At 34.2% G+C, this 21,396-nt stretch overlaps 1 protein-coding gene across 4 annotated transcripts in view; it reads left to right on the top strand.

Annotated features, from left to right (window-relative positions):
• USP25 (ubiquitin specific peptidase 25) overlaps positions 1–21,396 on the top strand; it is a 127,689-nt gene that overhangs the window by 77,170 nt on the left and 29,123 nt on the right. For 3 of the 4 annotated variants that reach the window (XM_027582611.2, XM_027582615.2, XM_027582614.2), the window contains 8 exons: positions 4,308–4,435; positions 4,818–4,913; positions 6,086–6,244; positions 6,832–7,058; positions 10,161–10,231; positions 10,884–11,112; positions 12,541–12,741; positions 20,880–21,013. In XM_027582611.2, the coding sequence (XP_027438412.1) occupies positions 4,308–4,435; positions 4,818–4,913; positions 6,086–6,244; positions 6,832–7,058; positions 10,161–10,231; positions 10,884–11,112; positions 12,541–12,741; positions 20,880–21,013 (1,245 nt within the window). The remainder of the gene's footprint in view (positions 1–4,307; positions 4,436–4,817; positions 4,914–6,085; positions 6,245–6,831; positions 7,059–10,160; positions 10,232–10,883; positions 11,113–12,540; positions 12,742–20,879; positions 21,014–21,396) is intronic. The other variant, XM_027582612.2, reaches the window with a different exon arrangement.

Here is a 21,396-nt window from a genome sequence, read left to right on the forward strand (position 1 = left end):
AGTAGTGTATTTAAATTATCATCTTATTTCATTATGTCCTTCAGGATAACTGTTCTGTTTCTTCTTAAGTATCTATAAACACCAGTGAGTAACATTTTAGGCCTGTTTGTAAATTAACATTGACCCTGATGATAACACCTTTTATCTCTTAAACTATTATTTAGTAAAAGTTACTGATTTTACTTTGATACAGGAAACATCTCTTTTGCTGAAATAGCTCTGGTTAAGTAATTTGGGAAAACCTCTATAGTCTCCTGAATCACTCATGTTAAAATATCCAGTGGCCTATAAGAGTTTAAATTTCTGGAATGCCATACCAAGAGACAACTGAATAAATTAAAAATGATTAAATGTAAGATAACTACTTATAAAATGTTTTTCTAAATTACAACTTTGAACTAAATGGTGTGCAATTTATAGATGGATCAAACTTTCTAGGAAACCTGGAGTTTTTTTTTCTTTTTCTTTTATAGAATTTTTTTTGAAAGATTTTATTTATTTGAGAGAGAGAATGAGATAGAGAGAGATGAGAGGGGGGAGGGTCAGAGGGAGAAGCAGATTCCCTGCTGAGCAGGGAGCCTGATGCGGGACTCCATCCAGGGACTCCAGGATCATGACCTGAGCCGAAGGCAGTCGCTTAACCAACTGAGCCACCCAGGTGCCCCGAGATTTTTTTTTTTCTTGATTGCCTGTTGGAGCAAAAAAATTTCAGGTAGTGAATACTACTAGTAATTATTGTACATTTTCTTTTAGACTATCACTATGCACATATAAGTATTTGTATTTGTTCATACTGTCCTGTGACTTGCATTTTTCACTCACCAGTATATCACGAGCATCCTTCCACATCAATATATATGGCTTTACACCATTCTTTTTAAAACCTGCATAGTATCACATAGCCTGTATTTCTAAAATTAAATTTATTTCATTCTTGTGTGAGACAGTGGTTGGACAAAGAATTATTTCAAGGAATGTCTTTCTATAAATACCCTTGAGAACTTAGGAATGAAGGATAGTCAGAAGTGGAATTTTTTGGTCATCAGACCTACTCATTTAAAAATATAAGTACGGCCAAATTTCCCTTCACAAAGTTGTACTAAGTTATAGTCAAAGTGCTAAAAGAAACTTTATGGAACTTTAAAAACTAGAGAAACAGTACCTACATGTACTATATTAGATATATGTAGATGTTATATGGGAAATTTATCTTTTAGAGTAAAAGGGCAAATGGGTGAACCCAATTAAATGACTAAAACGAATTTTCAGGTTAGGATAGGAACTGTTTGCTTCTTGTGTTTGATTTATATCCTGGTTTTGTTTGATGTTCTGTGGCAATTTGAAATGGTAGGTCTGAATTTTCTGTCCCCTGCTTCCTGCATTCATGTAGTCTCACAAAAGCAAAGTATTTAAAACATATTAATAAAAAATCAGCTGTTGCAACTCATAAAGATGATTAATTCTCTCTGGAAAATATTTCTGCTAAGTTAGATTTATAGTCATAATAAGTTTGAGAGCACTTTTGTTGCCCATGTTGATTATGTTTTTTTATTCACTAACTGCCCTAATCTATTACTTATATAACATAATATGATAATAAATAATAATAAAATGTTTATAGAGACATGGAGACCATAAGCATGATACTTACCTTTAATGACCTGTGTCTCACAGCATGGCATACCAGTTAGAGAAGCAAATATAGTTTTTTATTGAATGGAAAAATAATATTTTGAAAGAAGAACATCTCATTGTTGTATATTTAAAATTCTAGTTATATACTGCTATACTTATAATCCTAAAATCACAGAGCTAGACAAACCCATAATACCTTCTAAGATGAATTAGGGGAATGTCCGGCTATCTCTTCCTATCCCCATCAGCTTTAGAATAGGAAAGTGAAATCCTTCCACTCCTGTAGGAAAAAACTGTCACTGCTGTTAAAGGAAATACATTCACAACAGAGACATAGTACATAACTATTATGAACATTCTTTCTTAAGGTATGGAAGTTATTTCCTGGACTTTTCATGGTCTACCGAGAAGGATACCCCCAGTTTGGGTGATTTTATTTCTATTGGCCATGGTAGGTTTCCATGAATTAAAGTATGTAACTATTTAATTTTAATGGTGACATTTAAAATACTGCAATAAAATATGAAAGTGATAGTTCTTGAAACCTACTTACTTATTTTAGTATCATAAAATGGAGTAGAGAATATTATCCTAAGGCATCAAAAGTTTTCTTTGTGATATGTTTGGGGTATGTCTAATTCTTAATACTAATTTTAGGTGTGTATTAGAATTAAGTAAAATTCTTACCAGTGCCTTGTGAGAACAAAAAAAATAAGCAGACTTTGCTCAAGAAATTTCAAAACTTAAGAGATTCTTCTGATACTAGGTCTTTTTTTAAAAATTTTATTATATTATGTTATGTTAATCACCATACATTATGTCATTAGTTTTTGATGTAGTGTTCCATGATTCATTGTTTGAGTATAACACCCAGTGCTCCATGCAGTACGTGCCCTCTTTAATACCCATCACCAGGCTAACTCAGCCCCCCATCCCCCTCCCCTCTAGAACCCTCAGTTTGTTTCTCAGAGTCCATCATCTCCCATGGTTCGTCTCCCCCTCCGATTCCCCCGCTTCATTTTTCCCTTCCTACTATCTTCTTCTTCTTTTTTTTTTTTTAACATATAATGTATGATTTGGTTCAGAGGTACAGATCTGTGATTCACCAGTCTTAACACAATTCACAGCGCTCACCATAGCACATATCCTCCCCAATGTCTATCACCCAGCCACCCCATCCCTTCCACCCCCCGCCACTCCAGCAACCCTCAGTTTGTTTCCTGAGATTGTAACTTTCTCTAGTAAACTTCAGTTTTAATAGCCATATAAAACACATTTCTTAAACTTTGACTTTTTGTTAAAGATAAACCAAGTCTAACTCAGGAAATTTCAATTCACATAAGCTTTAGCATTTTGGGAGGGAGAAATAGTTTTGAATAACTATTTTTATTAGCTTTATTTAGAGAAAAGTAGCAGTTTTCAAGCTTTTAGTCAAATCAAGTTTGCCAAATGTGTACTGTTATTGCTTTTTTTGGATGTTTGAATTTAAATTAGTGTACTCTTAGCTAGTTGATATTTGTGTGGTGGCCTTTTGTGTCACTTGAAAATATCACACACAATGTAATGTATGGCAATTACTTTTTACAGTAGTACATTATGTGGTTTATAATAAGCATTTAAAAATATTTGTTACATTATTTTATACTTCTGTATTTGCTGATTCATGAGTTTTTGTTCATTTCTCTTTAAAAATATGTTTATGTAGGGGCGCCTGGGTGGCTCAGTTGTTAAGCGTCTGCCTTCGGCTCAGGTCATGATCCCAGGGTCCTGGGATTGAGCCCCACGTCAGGCTCCCTCCTCGGCGGGAGGCCTGCTTCTCCCTCACCCACTCCCCCTGCTTATGTTCCCTCTGTCGCTGTGTCTCTCTCTGTCAAATAAATAAATAAAATCTTTAAAAAAAATAAAAATAAAAATATGTTTATGTAAAACTGGAATCTTTTTTATGAAAATAATTCTCCTTTGTAGTTTTATTACATTTCATGCTTAACTGAAAAGTTGCCAGTTTTTGGAGGAATTGGCTCACAGCAATGAGGCATTCAATTTGTTAAACATTAGTCATTTAAAAAGATTTTAAATATAGTTACCATTAGTATAAACTCCATATTAGTAATAGATCTTTTTCTTAAATTAGTCAGAATTCCAGTAGGAAAATTAAATTTAAAACAAGGGAATATCAGTTTCTAGTTTTTAGTAAGAATTGTGATCATTTATGCTGTAAAAATAAATTTGTGTGTGTGTGTGTACTACATCTATAAGTTTCTTTGTCAAGGTTTTTGAACTGTGGTTGATTAATAAGTATATGTACCATTCTTGGTAGTAATAGTGACATAATATTGAAGAAACCAGAAAATTTGAGCTACTAAGCCATAATTTTAACTAATGTCTGTCACTTTAGGTTAGAAATTTTAATGTAAAAAATTATTGTGGAAGAAGGAGAGTTGTTAGAATTTTTTTTTTTCCCCTGGGTGGGTATTATTCCCATCCTTGGAATTTTCAAGAGGTGTGGAAAAGTTTTGGGAGGAAGTTGGACTTTAAATTGCGTACCTCGCATGTGTCTGTGGTGTCAGCATTGTGATGATACATATAAAAATGCCAGGGCTGACACCATGTGCCTAATACTGCAGTGGAGGAAACAGAAGGTGATAGTAAGGTTTTTTATTGTTTTCTTTCAGCATTGGTTCACCAAACTACCACCTGTGTTAACATTTGAATTGTCAAGATTTGAATTCAATCAGGCATTGGGAAGACCAGAAAAAATTCACAACAAATTAGAATTTCCTCAGGTGTTGTATCTGGACAGGTATGGTTTGGTATACAGCATGATTTAGTTTTGAAACTGTTTAGTAACCAAATAAAGTGTTGTTATTATGTTTAGAGAAAAATTTTGCTTAATTTCTTTAGAATTAATCCTTACCTTTTTGCATAATACTATTTGTCAAGGAAAATGGAGTTCTCTTTCTATTTAGAAAAGTATAGTTACTGGGAAAAATGTTATCAGGAAGTTAAAAATTTATTTTTGTATTGGTATTGCAATTGTTAAGAATTTTAAGGAATACTCTTGTGTTGTCTGATATTTCACTGTAAAATTTTAGATGAATTGATCTTTTGTTGTGTTGGCTAGACTTAATACTGTATCTATTTCCATGTTATTTAAAATGGTAATGTTGTCTTTTTCCTGATAGATATATGCACAGAAACAGAGAAATAACAAGAATTAAGAGGGAAGAAATCAAGAGACTAAAAGATTACCTCACAGTATTACAACAAAGACTAGAAAGGTATTGTAACTTTTATGAAATTATGAGCTAACTATAGGAAGTCATATTTTTAGTGACTCTCTGGAATCTTTCATTTTAAATTTGCTTTGAGTGATTTATATATCTAGTAGTAATCACTTTGGATTCATATTTTGCTTGTATAGTTTAGTTCTGAGTTTGTTAGAAACTAAAGTAATTCATAGTTGGCATTAGTGATTATCTTAGTGTTTAAAATTAAATATTTTCATTGTCCACTGGTAATGCTCATGGTGCTGAGAAGACGTACAAAGTTAAACTAATCTTAAAAAAAAAAAAAAAATCCAAAGAAAAGGACCACCTGGCTGGCTCAGTTAGTAGAGCATGCGACTCTTGATCTCTGGGTCATGAGTTTGAGCCCCACATTGGGTGAAGAGATTATTTAAAAAAAAAAGTTAAACTAATCTAAATTTTAAGGTTTCTTCTTGTATGAGATTAAACTTCACTCTTGAGATTTCCATTAAAATGAATGGTGACTGAGTTTTTCTCCTTGATACAGAAGATAAAAACTCACATACCTACTAGGGCCTCATAGAGACTTTATTAAGAAGAGAAGCAAGTCAGGTGTAAGCTGGTGGGCAAGGGGAGCCTAGAGTGCATATCCCTGTGGAGAGGGAGTGCTTACCATCTGCACTTAGCGGGTGGTATCATGTGTGACGCCATGTGTGAATATCTCTCACTGTTTTTGATAGTTTCCCAGAAGACGCTGGAATCTAGACAGTCAAATGTTCTGTAATTCAGACAGAAGTCTACAGGCTAAAATGTGGCCTGAGAGATCCCAGTTTGCAAACTCTGATTAATCTGTATTTTAGTATATCATGAGACCAGATGACAGATCTAAAAATAAAAATAGTCTCAGGAAATGGAACTGTCAGTTTTCATTTTCCTATTGGGTTACACCTTAGAGCAGCATTTAAAATTTGTAACAGGATACAGACACATTCAGTTGTAATCAACTTTGTTTTCCTTAATTTGGAGAACATTTAAGTTATTTCTTGAATGTATCTTCAGTTTTAACATCTTCATTTGAAAGCAAAATTAATTGCATTGTTGAAGATTTATTAAAGTGTTTTTATCATGTTTTATAACAGTTATTAAAAACAACGAAATGTGCTTTATATACAACTAAAAGCATGTATGCATTTTATGGTTAACAGATATTTAAGCTATGGTTCGGGTCCCAAACGATTCCCCTTGGTAGATGTTCTACAGTATGCATTGGAATTTGCTTCAAGTAAACCTGTTTGTACATCTCCCATTGAGGATATTGATGCTAGTTCCCCACCTAGTGGTTCCACACCACAGACATTACCAAGGTAAAAAGTTTTCCTGTTTCAGAGCCAGCTATGTTACTTGTATTACATAGTAATGTAATTGATGCCTTTAAAGAGGGTTTCATAAAATGCACATTATGATTTATTTTAGTGGGCTCTAAACATATTAGATTCACTTAGAAGATTGTGTATATTCTGGGTGCTTTCTTAGTTCACTGTTTCAACAGATTTTATGGTTGTGGATTGAAATTTTCGTATTTTTTTCTGTTCAGAATTATGTGTTATTTTGGTATAGATTTCCACCTTTTATCCATGAAAATATTGTTAAGTTAGTTTTTCCTGTAATGTAAACTGATCAGTATTAAAATTCTGGTATACATAAGATTTATTGAAATGATGAAACTATTTCTTCTATAAAGCCACAATTTCATCCTGATAATAATGAATTTCTCATATATTAAGAATCTCATTGGATATTAAATTAATCCACATATTTCTCTCTCTTTTTTTAAAGGCTTTTTCTTTTTGAAATTATAAGCCAGTTTAATGCTATGTATTTGGCACAATTTTTGTCCAGAGCTTCAACTTGGAAAGTTTAATAATAAATATTTTATGCTTTAAAAATATAGCACAACAGAACAACAGGGAGCCCCTTCTTCAGAACTGCCAAGCACATCACCCACATCAGTAGCTGCGATTTCATCGAGATCAGTAATACATAAACCATTCACTCAGTCTCGGATACCCCCAGATTTGCCCATGCATCCAGCACCAAGGCACATAACAGAAGAAGAGCTTTCTGTTCTAGAAAGCTGTTTACATCGCTGGAGGACAGAAATAGAAAATGACACCAGAGGTAAGAAGCTTCTCACAGCAGAGCTGCTGTCACCTCAGATGGATATGTATAATATTAAAATTAAGAAGGGAAATCACCTTTGGATTTCATATGTAAATATTATAATGTATTTTTTTTTTCCTAGAAAGTGTTTTCTATAACAGAAACTAGCCTGACTACCTGTTTTTATGATCTTAATATCAGATTCAGAGAGACCAACAGATTTTCTCTGGACTACTTAGTTGATTAATGACATAGCAGATGGTCTGATTTTCTCTTCTAATGCTCTAAATTTATATCAAACTGGTATTCACAGCTACTCCATTGGTGAAACCTCATGCAATTAAATTATGTATTTATCAATTATATCCTCTCCCTAATGTTTGTGTAATGAGTTAAAGTGATAAAACATTTTTTTTAGATTTAAGAATTAGAAATGTGAATTTTATTTATTTTTTTAAAATATTTTATTTATTTGAGAGAGAGAGAGAGAAAGAGAGAGCATGAGCAGGGGGAGAGGGAGAAGCAGACTCCCTGCTGATCCGGGAGCCCAAGAACCCAATGCCGGGCTGGATCCCAGGACCCTGAGATCATGACCTGAGCCAAAGGCAGATGCTTATCCAACTGAGCCACCCAGGCACCCCAGAAATGTGAATTTTAATTTTAAATCTGCCCTAACAGAGATTTCCAGATATGATCTGTGAGCTCAGTGCCAGTCTGTAATGTGTTTTAACTGGCATGTAGCAAAATAAGAAAAATGGGGACAGTGCTATGTGGGGAGTATGAGTGTACATGTGTGTTGTGTATATGTGTTGGTGTTAAGTTGCCATCTGGCCTTTCTTGGAAGGGACTCTCCTTTATTCTGAAATTATATCTTTGCTACTTTACTGTTTTTAAAATGTCCTTTTTCTTTTTTTAAATGAAGTGATGTTAGTATTTTATGGTAGATTTTATTATAATTTTTCCTTACATGGCAAAATATAATATCCTATTGCTGTCATCTAATTTTATCCTATGAAAAAATAAAAATTTAGGAGCTACTCTTTTATACCAAAAGATTGGAATTAGTTTAAACAATATGGATTGTTGGATTTTAGGTGCCCAACTTGACTCATTATAGACAATATGTAAATAAAGAGCAGTCCTAATATAATATAATGTAATGTAAATAGGGCATGATGGCAACTAACAATTAGCATTAGTAGCTGTAAATGTTTCCCTTAGTATTTTTCATATATAAGGGAATATTTTTACATTTGAATTCATTAGTAAACATTTATTGAGCACACTGTGTTTCCTGAACACTGTACTAGGTATTAAATAATTTTTTACTGGACTTGGCAGGTTGTGTTTGTTTTTATAAGATTACATTCTGAAGGGTGGAAGCTAGGAAGCTTTTGACACCAAGGTAGTGGCATTGAGGGAGGAAAGAAATGAACGGATATGATCTACTCTTTGGAGAAAACTGACAGAGGTAGGTCATTGACAAGAGGCGAGAGAAAGGGAGGAATTAGGGACTATTCCCTTAGTTCCTCATGCTGGTATGAATAGATAGATGGAATGTACTTTGGAAAAGGGCAGACTGGTGGGTGAGCAGGTCTCCAACTCAGGGGAGGAAGTAGGAATAAGATGAGTCCACTTTTGGCCATTTTAAGTTTGAGGAACTTGAGAGACATTCATCTGATAAGGGTAGGAACCTTAATACCTAATACTTTGGACCATAGTAATACAATGGATTGGGTAAGATTTTCCTTGGAATATTTGTTTCTTCTCTTTTATCCCTGTTGTTAGCTGTTAACATTGTTTTTTAAACTATTGTATAATAATAATATAATAATAATTACATCCTATGTCTGAGTAGGGTGTAATTTATTTAATTTCTATCTTGATACTCACTGCAAATAGTGCTGACCTTCTACATACATATTGATACACTTTTGTGAGTAGGATATATTCTTAGAAGTGTCATTTCTGGTCCAAAGTGTATATATTTTAAATTTTAACTGTTTTAAAATTTTCCCTCCAAAACATTGAACCAGTTTTTATTCCCACTAACTGTGTGGAAGAGCCTGACTCCCAACATCTTCCTTAGCCTTGGGTGCTTTTTAAAATTGTGGTAGCCTGAACATTGAAAAAAATGGTATGTTAGTATCTTAATTTGCATTTCCTTAATTTTGAGTGAAATTCTGTTTTTCTATAAATTTCTTGTGACATTCACCCATTTTTTATATCGAACTATTTATCCTTCTCTTAATGCTCAATAGAAACTTTGATATTATGGGTATTAACTTGTTGCCTATAGTGTTTGCTATAGATATTATTTTCTTAATTGTCTTTATCATTTGACTTTTTTTGGTGTTGGTTTTGTTTTGTTTTTATAATGTAGGTTTTCTTAAGTTTGGGGAGAGAATCTTATCTTTTCCTTTATGGTTACTGGATTCTCTGTCAGGCTCAGAAAAAGGTCTTTCCCCACTCTGAAGTCACTGGTATTTTTTCGTAGTCTTTCATGGTTTCTTCCCATTTCTTTTCAATGGCTTCATAGTATAGGTTATACTATAATTTAACCATTTCCCCATTAATAGGTATTTAGGTTGTCTCTAATTTTTTTATTGTCATGGGCAATATAGCTGTGAATAATTTTGTAGAATGGATTTCTACTGGAAGTAGAAGTAATAAGTAATGGGAGTTTCAACATTGTTTCCATTGGTGATTGTGGTAGATTTTTATTCAATGACATATATGTATATAGAAGGTTTGTGGCAAAGTTATTTTATTTCATTCCATAGTTTTCCTATTTTAAATAAATATGTAAGGGGCTTTATGTTCGATTTCTGTTGACACTTTTCCTTTATAGTTTGAATAAAGTTCACTTATAGGCTCGGCACATTTTTAAGTGAATCGTATTTGTTTTGGTTTTTAATTATGCGCTTGTGCTGTATTTTTTATTAAGGAGAACTATATTTCATTTTATACAGACTCCAAATAGTAATATTTTTACAACCAGTTTTAGGAATTTTTCCTTATTCCTCTAACATATTGGTAGGAGAACCATTAGTTACTATCTTATGTCTAGTAGAGACGTACTTGATGTTAATCATTTTAAATGACATCTTCTATCCTTAGATTTGCAGGAAAGCATATCCAGAATCCATCGAACAATTGAACTAATGTACTCTGACAAATCTATGATCCAAGTAAGTTAAATTTTAAGTTGGTAAGGACTGTCAAAATTACATATTTTTATTTGTATGATTAACCTAATTCTTAAGCTAATTTTTCCTAATGTTTTGTTATAAAATTGCTGATCTTAAAGATTTCATATTAACATTGACTTGTATTCTCATAGTATATTTATTGTTTACTTTTTTTATTATTTTACAGTAAAACTTAGCAAAAATTTTCAGAAGGTCTTAGTGTTTACAGAAAGTCCTATGGGAGAAATTATATGGTTATTTAAGGATGTTAAGATGGGGAGAGAAGTACAGGGCTCAGTTACATTTTAACTTTCGGTATACATTATGTAGGCCCTATTGCTAATTCAGTCATCAAGTTGTAATTGTGAAGGTTTAGACAAATCATGTACTATATATAAAATATTCATCATAAGTTCTTCATTTGAAAGAAATATATTTTCAGAGTTTCAAAAATAGCCTATTTATACACCTGCTTTACATGTCATTAACTTATTTATCTCCCCCCTTTTTATTTCATAGTGTATTTTTTTCAAAATTGTAATCACAGCCAGTTTTCTATGGTATTCTTCAATCAGATAGTTTATGGGTTTCATGGAATGTGGTATTAATAGACTACTTAACTGTGGCTTAACTATTCTGTTTTCATATTTAGGTTCCTTATCGCTTACATGCTGTTTTAGTTCATGAAGGCCAAGCTAATGCCGGGCACTACTGGGCATATATTTTTGATCATCGTGAAAACAGGTGGATGAAGTACAATGATATTGCTGTGACAAAATCATCATGGGAAGAGCTAGTGAGGGACTCTTTTGGTGGTTATAGAAATGCCAGTGCATACTGTTTAATGTACATAAATGATAAGGCACAATTCTTAATAAAAGGTAAGCACATGAAATATATAGGGTAGTCTATATTTTTAAATAAGTAGCTCTTTTATGTGACGCCGGTCTCTGGTGTGATTATTTAAGTGTAATTGACTCAGAGGGTGATGGTTATGATTAGGAAATGCGGTTGACTTATTATAAGTGAGAAACTGGAATTAAAGAGTAATGTAATCAGGGCTGACAATTGGAATATTTTGTATTCAAAGTTAACTATTTAGTAACTATTATAAAATGCAAATCTGACCTATTTCTCCTTGCCAAAATCCCTTTAAGGACCACATCATGCACTGACTCATATTTAAGCTCCTTAACCTAATATATAAGGCCTCCATTTTCTGGCCTCTGTCTTTCAAGCTTCATTTATAACCATTGTCCATTTCAAACTATATATACTTTACTGATATTTGAACTGCTTGTTGTTGTATTCTCTTCACACCAAATGATTGCACACATTTATAACTTTAGTTTTTTGTTTTTTTATTTTTTGGAGGGAATGTTCTTTTTTCTTTCTTCTTTTGTCTAATTTCTGCTCATCTGTCAAGATTCAATTCAGGTGTCATATGCTCTGCCAAGGTTTTTTTTTACCTCTACCAGAAAATACCTCTCCTTGTGTTCTCATAGCATACCTACCTCTATGGGGCACTTACGTGTGTTGGAATTATATGTCAACTTGTCTTTTCCACTTCACTCTAACCTTCTCAAAGCCAGGGACCATGTCATACTATGTCTTAATCATTTTATTTCTTATATTCTAATATAGGCTTTGCATGTAGAAAGTAACTTAATAAAGTTTTGTTGAAACTGATAAAAATCAACTTTCCTTTTGTGTTTAACCATTCAGCAGCACTAGCTAGGTGGTCCACTTATGATGGAAAGCTACAGTGTATTTTGTATGTGTGCAGTAGAAGTTCAGTAACTCTCTTAAATACTACTTCTGTAATGTTTTTGAAAATTTTGCTATATTGATTAGTTTTCAAATTGCCTATAAGTATATTGCTATGCTTAACTGCTTTGGATGAAAAAGAATTTTAGTTCTGTTTTGAGTTTAATAAGGTTATGAGTTATTCTCATTTTGCGATTTTTATTTTATGAATAAATATCTAGTATTTTCTTAAAATAGAAAATGTAGAACTATGTCAATATTTGAGTAGCAAATGATTTTGGCTTTATATCCTGTTTCATTTTTACTCTCTTAATCCAGAGATTAAAAAAAAAGCTGAGAACATTTCCTATAATAGATTATCAAATATTTGCATCATTGCTTATCCAAGCATTTGTTTGAGTTTTCTTTTAATTTTTAATATTGATTTGTTAAAATGGTAATAATTCATGCTTTAAATCCCATTTGAAATGCATCCTATTTTGAGCTTTGCATTTTTCCTTTAATTCTTAATTTTATATTAGTTTTTGAAATATGATTTGCAGAGGAGTTAAATAAGGAAACTGGGCAGGCTCTTGTTGGAATAGAAACATTACCACCGGATTTAAGAGATTTTGTTGAGGAAGACAACCAGCGATTTGAAAAAGAACTAGAAGAATGGGATGCGCAACTTGCCCAGAAAGCTTTGCAGGAAAAACTTTTAGCATCTCAGAAATTGAGGGAGTCAGAGTCTTCTGTAACAACAGGTTAGTACATTTTGATTAAATTTTATTTTATTATCAATATATTTATTACTGATATTTTATCATAAAAATAAGATATGCTCATTTAAAAAAGAACTTTATTATGTTAAAAGTGTGAAGAAGACAGTAAAAATCATCTGAAATTCCATCACTCCTCTGAGTTGCCACAGATAACAATTTAGTTTACCCCTTTGCCAGGCACTGCTGTATTCATATATACCTTTTTCAAGTTAAATGAGATGATTCTGCTCTTTCTCTACCCATCCTGCCCATTTTGATTGGGTCTGACCCTTCTTGGCCAGAAGCTTAGAAAAGCCATGAAAACTAGCAAGTAATCCAAACTTTTTCACTAAAGCTATCGAGAGAGTGAACTTTAGTAATTTCCCATTTGAACAAAATAGCATTAGTCTCTCACAAGACTAAATTTATCAATAGCATTATTGGTATATCTGTATAATTTTGTATAATACTTTATGTAATATTTTGTGTAATTATGCTATTATTATAGAGCAGTTATTTGATTTTTTCAGAATTTTTAAAATTAAAAAATTAGCTGAAACTAATACTTAAAATATTCTAAAGTTATTAGTTGATGAAATCAATAAAATGTTCAGAGTAAACAGTACAAGAATAAACATGTTCTAGCAAAATTGAAAATAAAATGTCTTCTGATTTTTTTTTTTTTAAAGATTACTTTCATCATCACAGAGTTGTTAATATATTTTAGGGCGACATATTTTCTACTGTGAAAAAGTGCTATTTCTCTGTACTAGTTGGAGGAATGGCAAGAGATAAACATATTTTTGTCAAACTCATTTGTCTGTTTTATAACTCTGAGTGGATCTTTTTGAATGGCCTTTTTATGCAACATCTGTGTGTTTTGTTTTTTTATTTTTTAAGAATGCATTTTAGAAAAAAAAAAGCATTTTAGATGTTTGTTTAATTTCATCTTTTACAGACCAGTTCCCATACAGGAGTAATTACTTTGGTGAATTTTAGCATTATCATTTGAACTTTAGAAGAAATTATTCTCTCAATGGAAGATGTATAGTACCACAATTTGGTATTGTGAATAAAGCAGGCACACACAGATCTGTCCAGACTTGTTAACTTGTTTTCATATAAATTGATTAGTTGAGTCCTTGATCTTGATGTTAACAGGCATTGTTTCAGAATTTTTAAAAGACCAAGATAATGGTATTATACCAACAAAGATACCAATATTATGACACTTAAATGCAATATAGTATATCTGAATGCCACCATTGTAGTGTGGTAAGCTCTACCATGATGCAGGACTGTATTTCTTTCCGTACATTAAGAGCCACTTTGTAGACTACATGAAGGTCTGTGGTTTCACAGTAATGCAGTTTCTTTACAGTGACTTCGTCTACTTCCATAGGAAATGACTCAGTAGATATCAAGAGATTTTTGTACTCAAATCACAATATATACATTATAATTCTTTTCATTTTTGAGCCAATTCCATCCCTTTGTGATTTCATCACTTGTCTTCAGTACATATCCTTCTCAAACGGATCCCCAGAACTTAACCCCAATGGAGCTACTTTGTTATACTTCCACTAACTTTTATGCACACCATTTGCATGTGTCTGTTCTTACCTTACTAGTGGGAGGATATGGCTGCCTAATTGGCATAAGTGATATTCGTACCTAAGCACTCAGATGAAGGTGAATCCTACATTCATTGGTTAAGCTCCAACTCTATTCTTGGCTCACTTATATTTTGTGGCACCAAAATATTAAGTGCTGTACGGTCTCCTTCTCTTCATCTTGTCTCTCACAAGACTAAATTTACAGACTTAACACATTTTATTTCCATTCAAACTAATACATATTCCCCATTAATATTGCTGTCTGAGAGGACTAGACAACTTTGCCCTCCCATTTACACTTGTTATCTTATATTCTCTCTGTATAAAAGGCCACATCTATATGCCCCATACCCTTTATCCTGATTAATACTTCCTACCATATACTTTAAATGCTGTTTTGTAATTTAAAAAAAAACCGGGAGTAGGTATTAGGCATATATTTTCATGTCTTTCTTTTTAGTATTTAAAAAAAGTACTTGAGGATGGAGATGTATTCCTGAGAGGAATCAGAATAACTAAAAAATAAAGAGACAGAAATGGTCAACTCACATATAACTATTATGATAATTATCTTCCAGACTAGGTTTTTAGAAAGTAGTGGCAATAACTGCCTGAATTGGAAACATTGTGTCCCCTATAGAATTGCTAGAAGCATACACTTTTGAGTTCATAGGAATAGAATGTGCTAAGTCTATAAATTTGAGGAGTGAGATTATTGTTTAAAAGATTGGTTTCTACTACTGTATTGTTTTATATATCCTATTAAGAAGTCCATCCTCTGTTGCAGGGCAATTTAACATACCACAGTTGTATAAGGGAACTCATTAATGTTTATTGGAACCACTTATCTCCCCAATCATTAGTAGAGAAAGTTTACTTTAATGCCCATGTCATCTTATTTCTCTTCACAGTTTCCAAAGTAATTTGCTCAGTTTGGTATAATATTTTCAGCATGTTAAAGAGAACCTATATTTAAATCTCTCAGGTGTGCACTAGAATTACGAGTGACTAGTGGAAGTGATATGAGGAAATCTTGTTCATAAAATTCATCAGAGTGATTTTTCTTTCCTCAAAAATCTTCTCAATAAAGCTATAACATGAGAACAATTAAAATCAGTTTCTTCTGAGTGATTCCAAATAAGAGTATTGATTTATATAGTATTAATTAAAATCTGTATTTGTTCCACTTCTGCTTACATGTGACCAAGAAATCCATAGTCCTCACTTCTCTAGTACCATTCCTTGTCTTACTGAAACTAAGTAATAAATGATGGAACCAAAAATTATTTGGTCCTTTTCATGCTACCTCCTTAAACGTGCTTACTGCAAATAAAAACTTAACTGAACACTTATGTTTAGAGATCTATTCAACAGTTCTTTACTACGGTGTATACGGTCTATACCTGGGGAATTTTTTTGTGAGTATAAACAGCACATTCCACCTAAGTAAGATCACCTAAGACTTAACTGGGATCAGAACCTCTGAAGGAAGGGTCCAGAATATATATTTTTAAAAAGATCTTCAGATAATTCTGAGATGTACCTCTGGTTAAACAGTATGGCTCCAAGCTATATTTATAAAACAGAGAAATTGTTCAGAAGGAGAGAAGAGCTTTGCACTTTTACTTGTGTTTCTCCTGTCTTATTCAAAAACTTTTTTTTAAATATTTGAGAGAGCACGAGTGGGAGGGGAGGAGTGTGAGGGGGGTGGGGGGGAGGGAATCAAGCAGATTTGCTTAACCAACTGCACCACCCAGGCACCCCTAAAAACTATTTTTTTTTAATTTAAATTTTAGTTAACATGCAGTACACTATTGTTTCTGGAAAAACTGTTGAAGTCCTCATAACCTGTGTAGCATATCCGATTTTTTTTGAAAAGGTAGAAAAAATAAGGTAAACAGGTTAATATTGGTATGGAATGCATTCCATAAGATTTCATAAATTTACCTAGAGGGGGCTTGCAGAATTGGCTCTGGGACTTCTCTACAGATACTGTCTACAAGTTAAAAACAAGCTGATATTCCAGGAAAGTACAGCTGGTTCCTGAGAGTAAGACCTGGTAGAATGTACAATATCATCAATATTTCTCAGGTTCCTTTAAAGCAGGAAATGATATTCTTATTTATATCTTCAGAATCTAACATAATAAATGACATATGGTAGATGACCCTTGAATGTTTTCTGAGTTGAATTCATTTCCTATGGAGATTCCAATAATGAGTTTCCTTTAAGTGATCCTCATTGTATGGGACATTTTAAAAGTCTAGCCAAAATAACGATACATTAGAGAAGCAGGCTAAAAATGTGTGGTACAGATGTAGCACTGTCCTAGGTAAATTTTAGGTTTAACTCTGGTTCCTAAGCCTCTACCCCCCCTCCCCACATTCCCACAATTCTGTTTGTGATGGTACCCAGGAAATTGAAGTCTTAAAAGTTTCTCTCGTAATTCTACACAGCCAGCCTACCATGGCTCTTTATAGGCTGCTTTTGGGGAATCGTTGATTTTAAATACATTTCTAGAAATGAATGTTCCGCATGTCTTTGAAGTAATCTTCTTTAAATAGTCTTCTAAATGTGAATGTAATAAGTAAGACTCCTCAGTAAGGCAAGGTATTAAATATTTCTGAAAGAGGAGATGTTGCTCCTTTTTTTTTTTCTTTTTTTTAAATAGTAGATTTAAGATCCTGAGTGTGGGGATAGGGTAACTGGGTGATGGGCATTAAGGAGGGCATGTGAGGGGCACCTGGGTGGCTCAGTCGGTTCAGCGTCTGCCTTCGGCTCAGGTCATGGTCCCAGGGTCCAGGGATCGAGCCCTGCATTGGGCTTCCTGCGCAGTGGAGAGCCTGCTTCTCCCTCTCCCTCTGCTGCTCCCCCTGTTTGTGCTCCTCTCTCTTTCTCTGTCAAATAAATAAATAAAATCTTAAAACAGGGGGGGACATGTGATGTGATGAGCACTGGGTGTTATACGCAACTGATGAATGATTGAGCTTTACATCTGAAACTAATGATGTACTATATGTTGGCTGATTGATTGAATTTAAATTTTAACAAAAAGAAAAAAAGGTTCTTATGCTGTAACAGAAAGCCAATTGATTATTGAGTTAACTCTCCTCTTAAAATGTTGAAGAGCATAAACAGGAAATATACACAAGTAGAACACTCCCAAGCCCTCCCAATCCCTTACTCACTGTGAAGGTGGACCAAAGGAACAGGTTCAGAGTACTCGTAGAATGTTGGGTCTTCTTTAATGTCCAAATAGGTGAATGAAGCCTCTACATCATGAACTAGAGCATGGCTGGAAAATCTCTTATGTGGAGATAACCATTTAAAAATCTCAGTGAAGTACTCATAGGACGAATAAATGATGTGAGACACTTTAGATACAGGGATATTATATACCTCCGTAGATTATTGGTAATCACCAGCTGTATTCCAAATTGAAGCCTGAACAATATATTAAGCTGAGGGACCAGTTAGTATATAATTATCTGATTTTATTGGGAGTTCTTAAAGTGAGTGAATTTTATGTCAGTTTTCTTCATTACTAATATAAAAGGCGCAGGCTCAATAAACGTGCTGGCTGAAGTTTGGGTTTTTGTTTCTGAACTCCCAGATGTTAAATCCTCATAGGTTCACCTAGTGACTACAGCACCACTCAAATGTCAGTTCCCTGGAAGATACATACACAAGGAAAACTCTAGAAGAAAGTTCTGTTGTATGACATTTAGGCAAGATCATTCAACATTACTCATAAGTTTTTTGGACTCAAATCCCTATGTGGAAGGGAATCTTGACCCTGGGGACCTAAGATATATTTTACTGTATTGATCAGATAAAATTACTTTTGTTCCTAAGGACTTATTTTACATAGACTATCCATGTTTCAGTGTGTTAGACCAGTGCCAGGCCAGATGGATTTCTTGGCCCTCATTGCATTAAGTTCACATCCTGCTATCAGCTGGAGTTACAGTCTAAAATTTTCTTTACCCTATCCATCCATACAGGGCACTGAAAGAACATTGCAGTACAAAGTCAGGAAATACAGAAATGAGGGCATTTGACTTCTTTAAACTTCCCTCTTGTCGTACACATGTAAGCATTTCTTCCTCTGGTTTTCCTTGTCATAATAAATTTTACCTCCATCATCCTAGTTACTCATGACAAAAACTTAGTCATCTTCACATCAGCCTCCAAACCTTTGTGTCCAAAATACAGCTTCAATCTTACCAATTCTCTCTACCTCTCTTGCTGCTTCTGTTCTCCAAAAGCACCACCATCTCTTGCTCATATTGTTCTGGTACCTTCTAGTATTTTCACGGACCTGTAGTTTTACTTTCCTCTCTAATCCATTCTTCACACTGGAGCCATAATAATTTTTTTTTTTAAAACTTGCCACATTACGGGGTGCCTGGATGGCTCAGTCAGTTGAATGTCTGCCTTCGGCTCAGGTCATGGGATCGAGTCCTGCATCCGGCTCCCGGCTCCCTGCTCAGCAGAGTCTGCTTCTCCATCTCCCTCTGACCCTCCTCCTTGCTTGTGCTCTGTCTCTCTGTGTCTCAGATAAATGAATAAAATCTTAAAGAAAAACAACTTGCCACGTTGCCATTGTATTTATCCTCAAAACTTCTAATTAGACTCAAAGGCCCTTTGATTTGGCCCCTGTCATCTCTTGCTATATCTCTCCTCTTACACTGTAGTCCAGCCACACTGGCCTTCTTTCAGATCATCCTTCCATGAGGGATGATCAACCCATGATCCTAAAAAGTCAGTTTATCTCATATTCCATAATCTAAGTTATCGCTCCCCCATTTTATTCCTAGCATGTATTATTATAATATTGTCACAATTCACATGTGTGATTCTTTGATTAATGACATTCTCCATGGTTGACTCTAAGCTTCATGGCTTGAGAGACTGGCTGCTTTGTTCATACTGGGAGTCCCATTGTCTAGCTTAGTGCCTGGCACATAGTTAAATACTTCATTAAAATTTATTGGATGGATGTATCCCCATGCATATATGTTGAAATTATAGTATTTCTTACTGAATAATATTTCACTTTGAGAGTTTATTTTTTTTAAATCAGGTATTGAAAGGATGACAATAGTCCTGTTGTGTCAAGCCAGTTGGTTTGGAAGGGCTCATTTAACCAATCCCAGTAACACTGTAGAACATTTTAGTGTACTTTCTTATTCCTTATATCCGTTACTTATTAATTCATTTGTTCCATTAAGTTCCATTGTGCTTATTGTATGCTCGGTGTCGAAGAAATAGCAATACAAAAAGGAGATAGCATCTCTACTCTTGAGATTCTTAGTCTAGCAGGGGATATGGGCTTGAAACAAATATAATACTAATTAAGTCATAATTGTGGTAAAGTGCTATTAAAAAGAAAGAATAAGTTACTTTAGAGCAGTGGTTCTCATTTGAGAGTGATTTTGCCCCCCAGGGGACATTTGACAAACTGAAGACATTTCCGGTTGTCACACCTGAAGGGACAGTACCACTTGGCATCTAGGGGGTAGAGCACAGGACCACTCCACACCAAGGAATCAAAATGAACCAAAATGTCAGTAGTGCCAAGAAGCTGAGAAACCCTGCTCTAAAATTGTTATAATCAGGAATACTTTTGTAAGGAAGTGTTATTTAAACAAAAAGACATATTGAAGTTCTTAGTTGGGAGACTGAGAGTGGGTTGAATATATAGGCAGAGGGAAGAAAATGTGGAAGATCTGAAGGTTGAAAGGAAAAACCTGTTTTTTGATGTATTAGATAACCTGAAAAAGAGCATAGAGCACAGGATACAAAGTTATGTTGGAGAGAGAGACAGAGGCCCACTTATATAAAGCATTTGGGGTTGTCTGTAAAGCATCTAGTGGGATGTTCAGAGTACATTGTTGCATCTATGGGTCTGGAGCTCAGAGCCTAGATGATAGATGAAACTTTGGGAGTTCTTTGCAAGGATGGTATTTGAAGTCTTGAATTTATATTAGTATCAGTTTGCCAGGTTGCAATTGTTTTTCCTCTGACAACACTCAGTTACCAGGGAAGGTTCAGAAAAGATAGAAGGCTGGGTTCATTCAGGGTTAGGTTTGGTCAGGGAGGTGTGAAAAAGGATTTTGTGGCCAGAGAAACAGCTGCTGTCTTCTCTGTGGAAACTCAGACCAGGCTTGTTATACACACTAAATCCTTTTTTTTTTTTTTTCTTTTTTGGTACAATGCTGATGCTTTTCCAAAATGAGATTTTAGTATTTATCATGACATAAACATTTGCTATGAATTTCTAACCATAGACTATGAGACAATGAGTATTTTCTTCAGTAATTGACTAGTATTGAACCTGATTTTTTTGGGGGGGAGGGGTCAAATTCTGGGGTAGGTGCTCTATGTTGAGTGGTATATTAAATAAAAGTAAAATTGGTTACTCTATAAGTTGAATTAGAATTAAATAACAGATTCATCTTTAGATAGCTCTCTGTGATTGGTATTAGATACACAAATGATTCTTTTCTTATGAAACACAAGCAGGAGAACCAGAATATCTAGAGCAGCCATCAAGAAGTGATTTCTCAAAGCACTTGAAAGAAGAAACTATTCGAATAATTACCAAGGCATCACATGAGCATGAAGATAAAAGTCCTGAAACAGTTTTGCAGTCGGTAAGAACTTTTCTTTTAGCTCTCTGAACATAGCCATCTTCATGACGTTTCCATCAGTGTAATGGAGAGTAGCTACATGGGAGTCAGGAGAGACAGGGCCAAGGGCCAACGCTACCATTAACGTGATCAGGGACTGTGGGTGTTACCTAACCCCCAGACTGTAGCTCCTTCAGGTGTAATCTTTTTAAAGATGCCTTTTTTTTTAAAGATTTATTGATTTTTTTTGAGAGAGAGAGCATGAGTGCCCAAGCAGCGGGAGGGGCAGAGGGAAAGAGAGAGAGAGAATCCTCAAGCAGACTCCCTGCTGAGCGCAGAACCTCATTTAGGGCTCAATCTCAGGGTCTTGGGATCATGACCTGAGCCAAAATCACAAGTTGGCTGCT

This window comes from Zalophus californianus, chromosome 1 (genome assembly GCF_009762305.2).
Source record: "Zalophus californianus isolate mZalCal1 chromosome 1, mZalCal1.pri.v2, whole genome shotgun sequence".
Lineage (NCBI taxonomy): Eukaryota > Metazoa > Chordata > Mammalia > Carnivora > Otariidae > Zalophus > Zalophus californianus.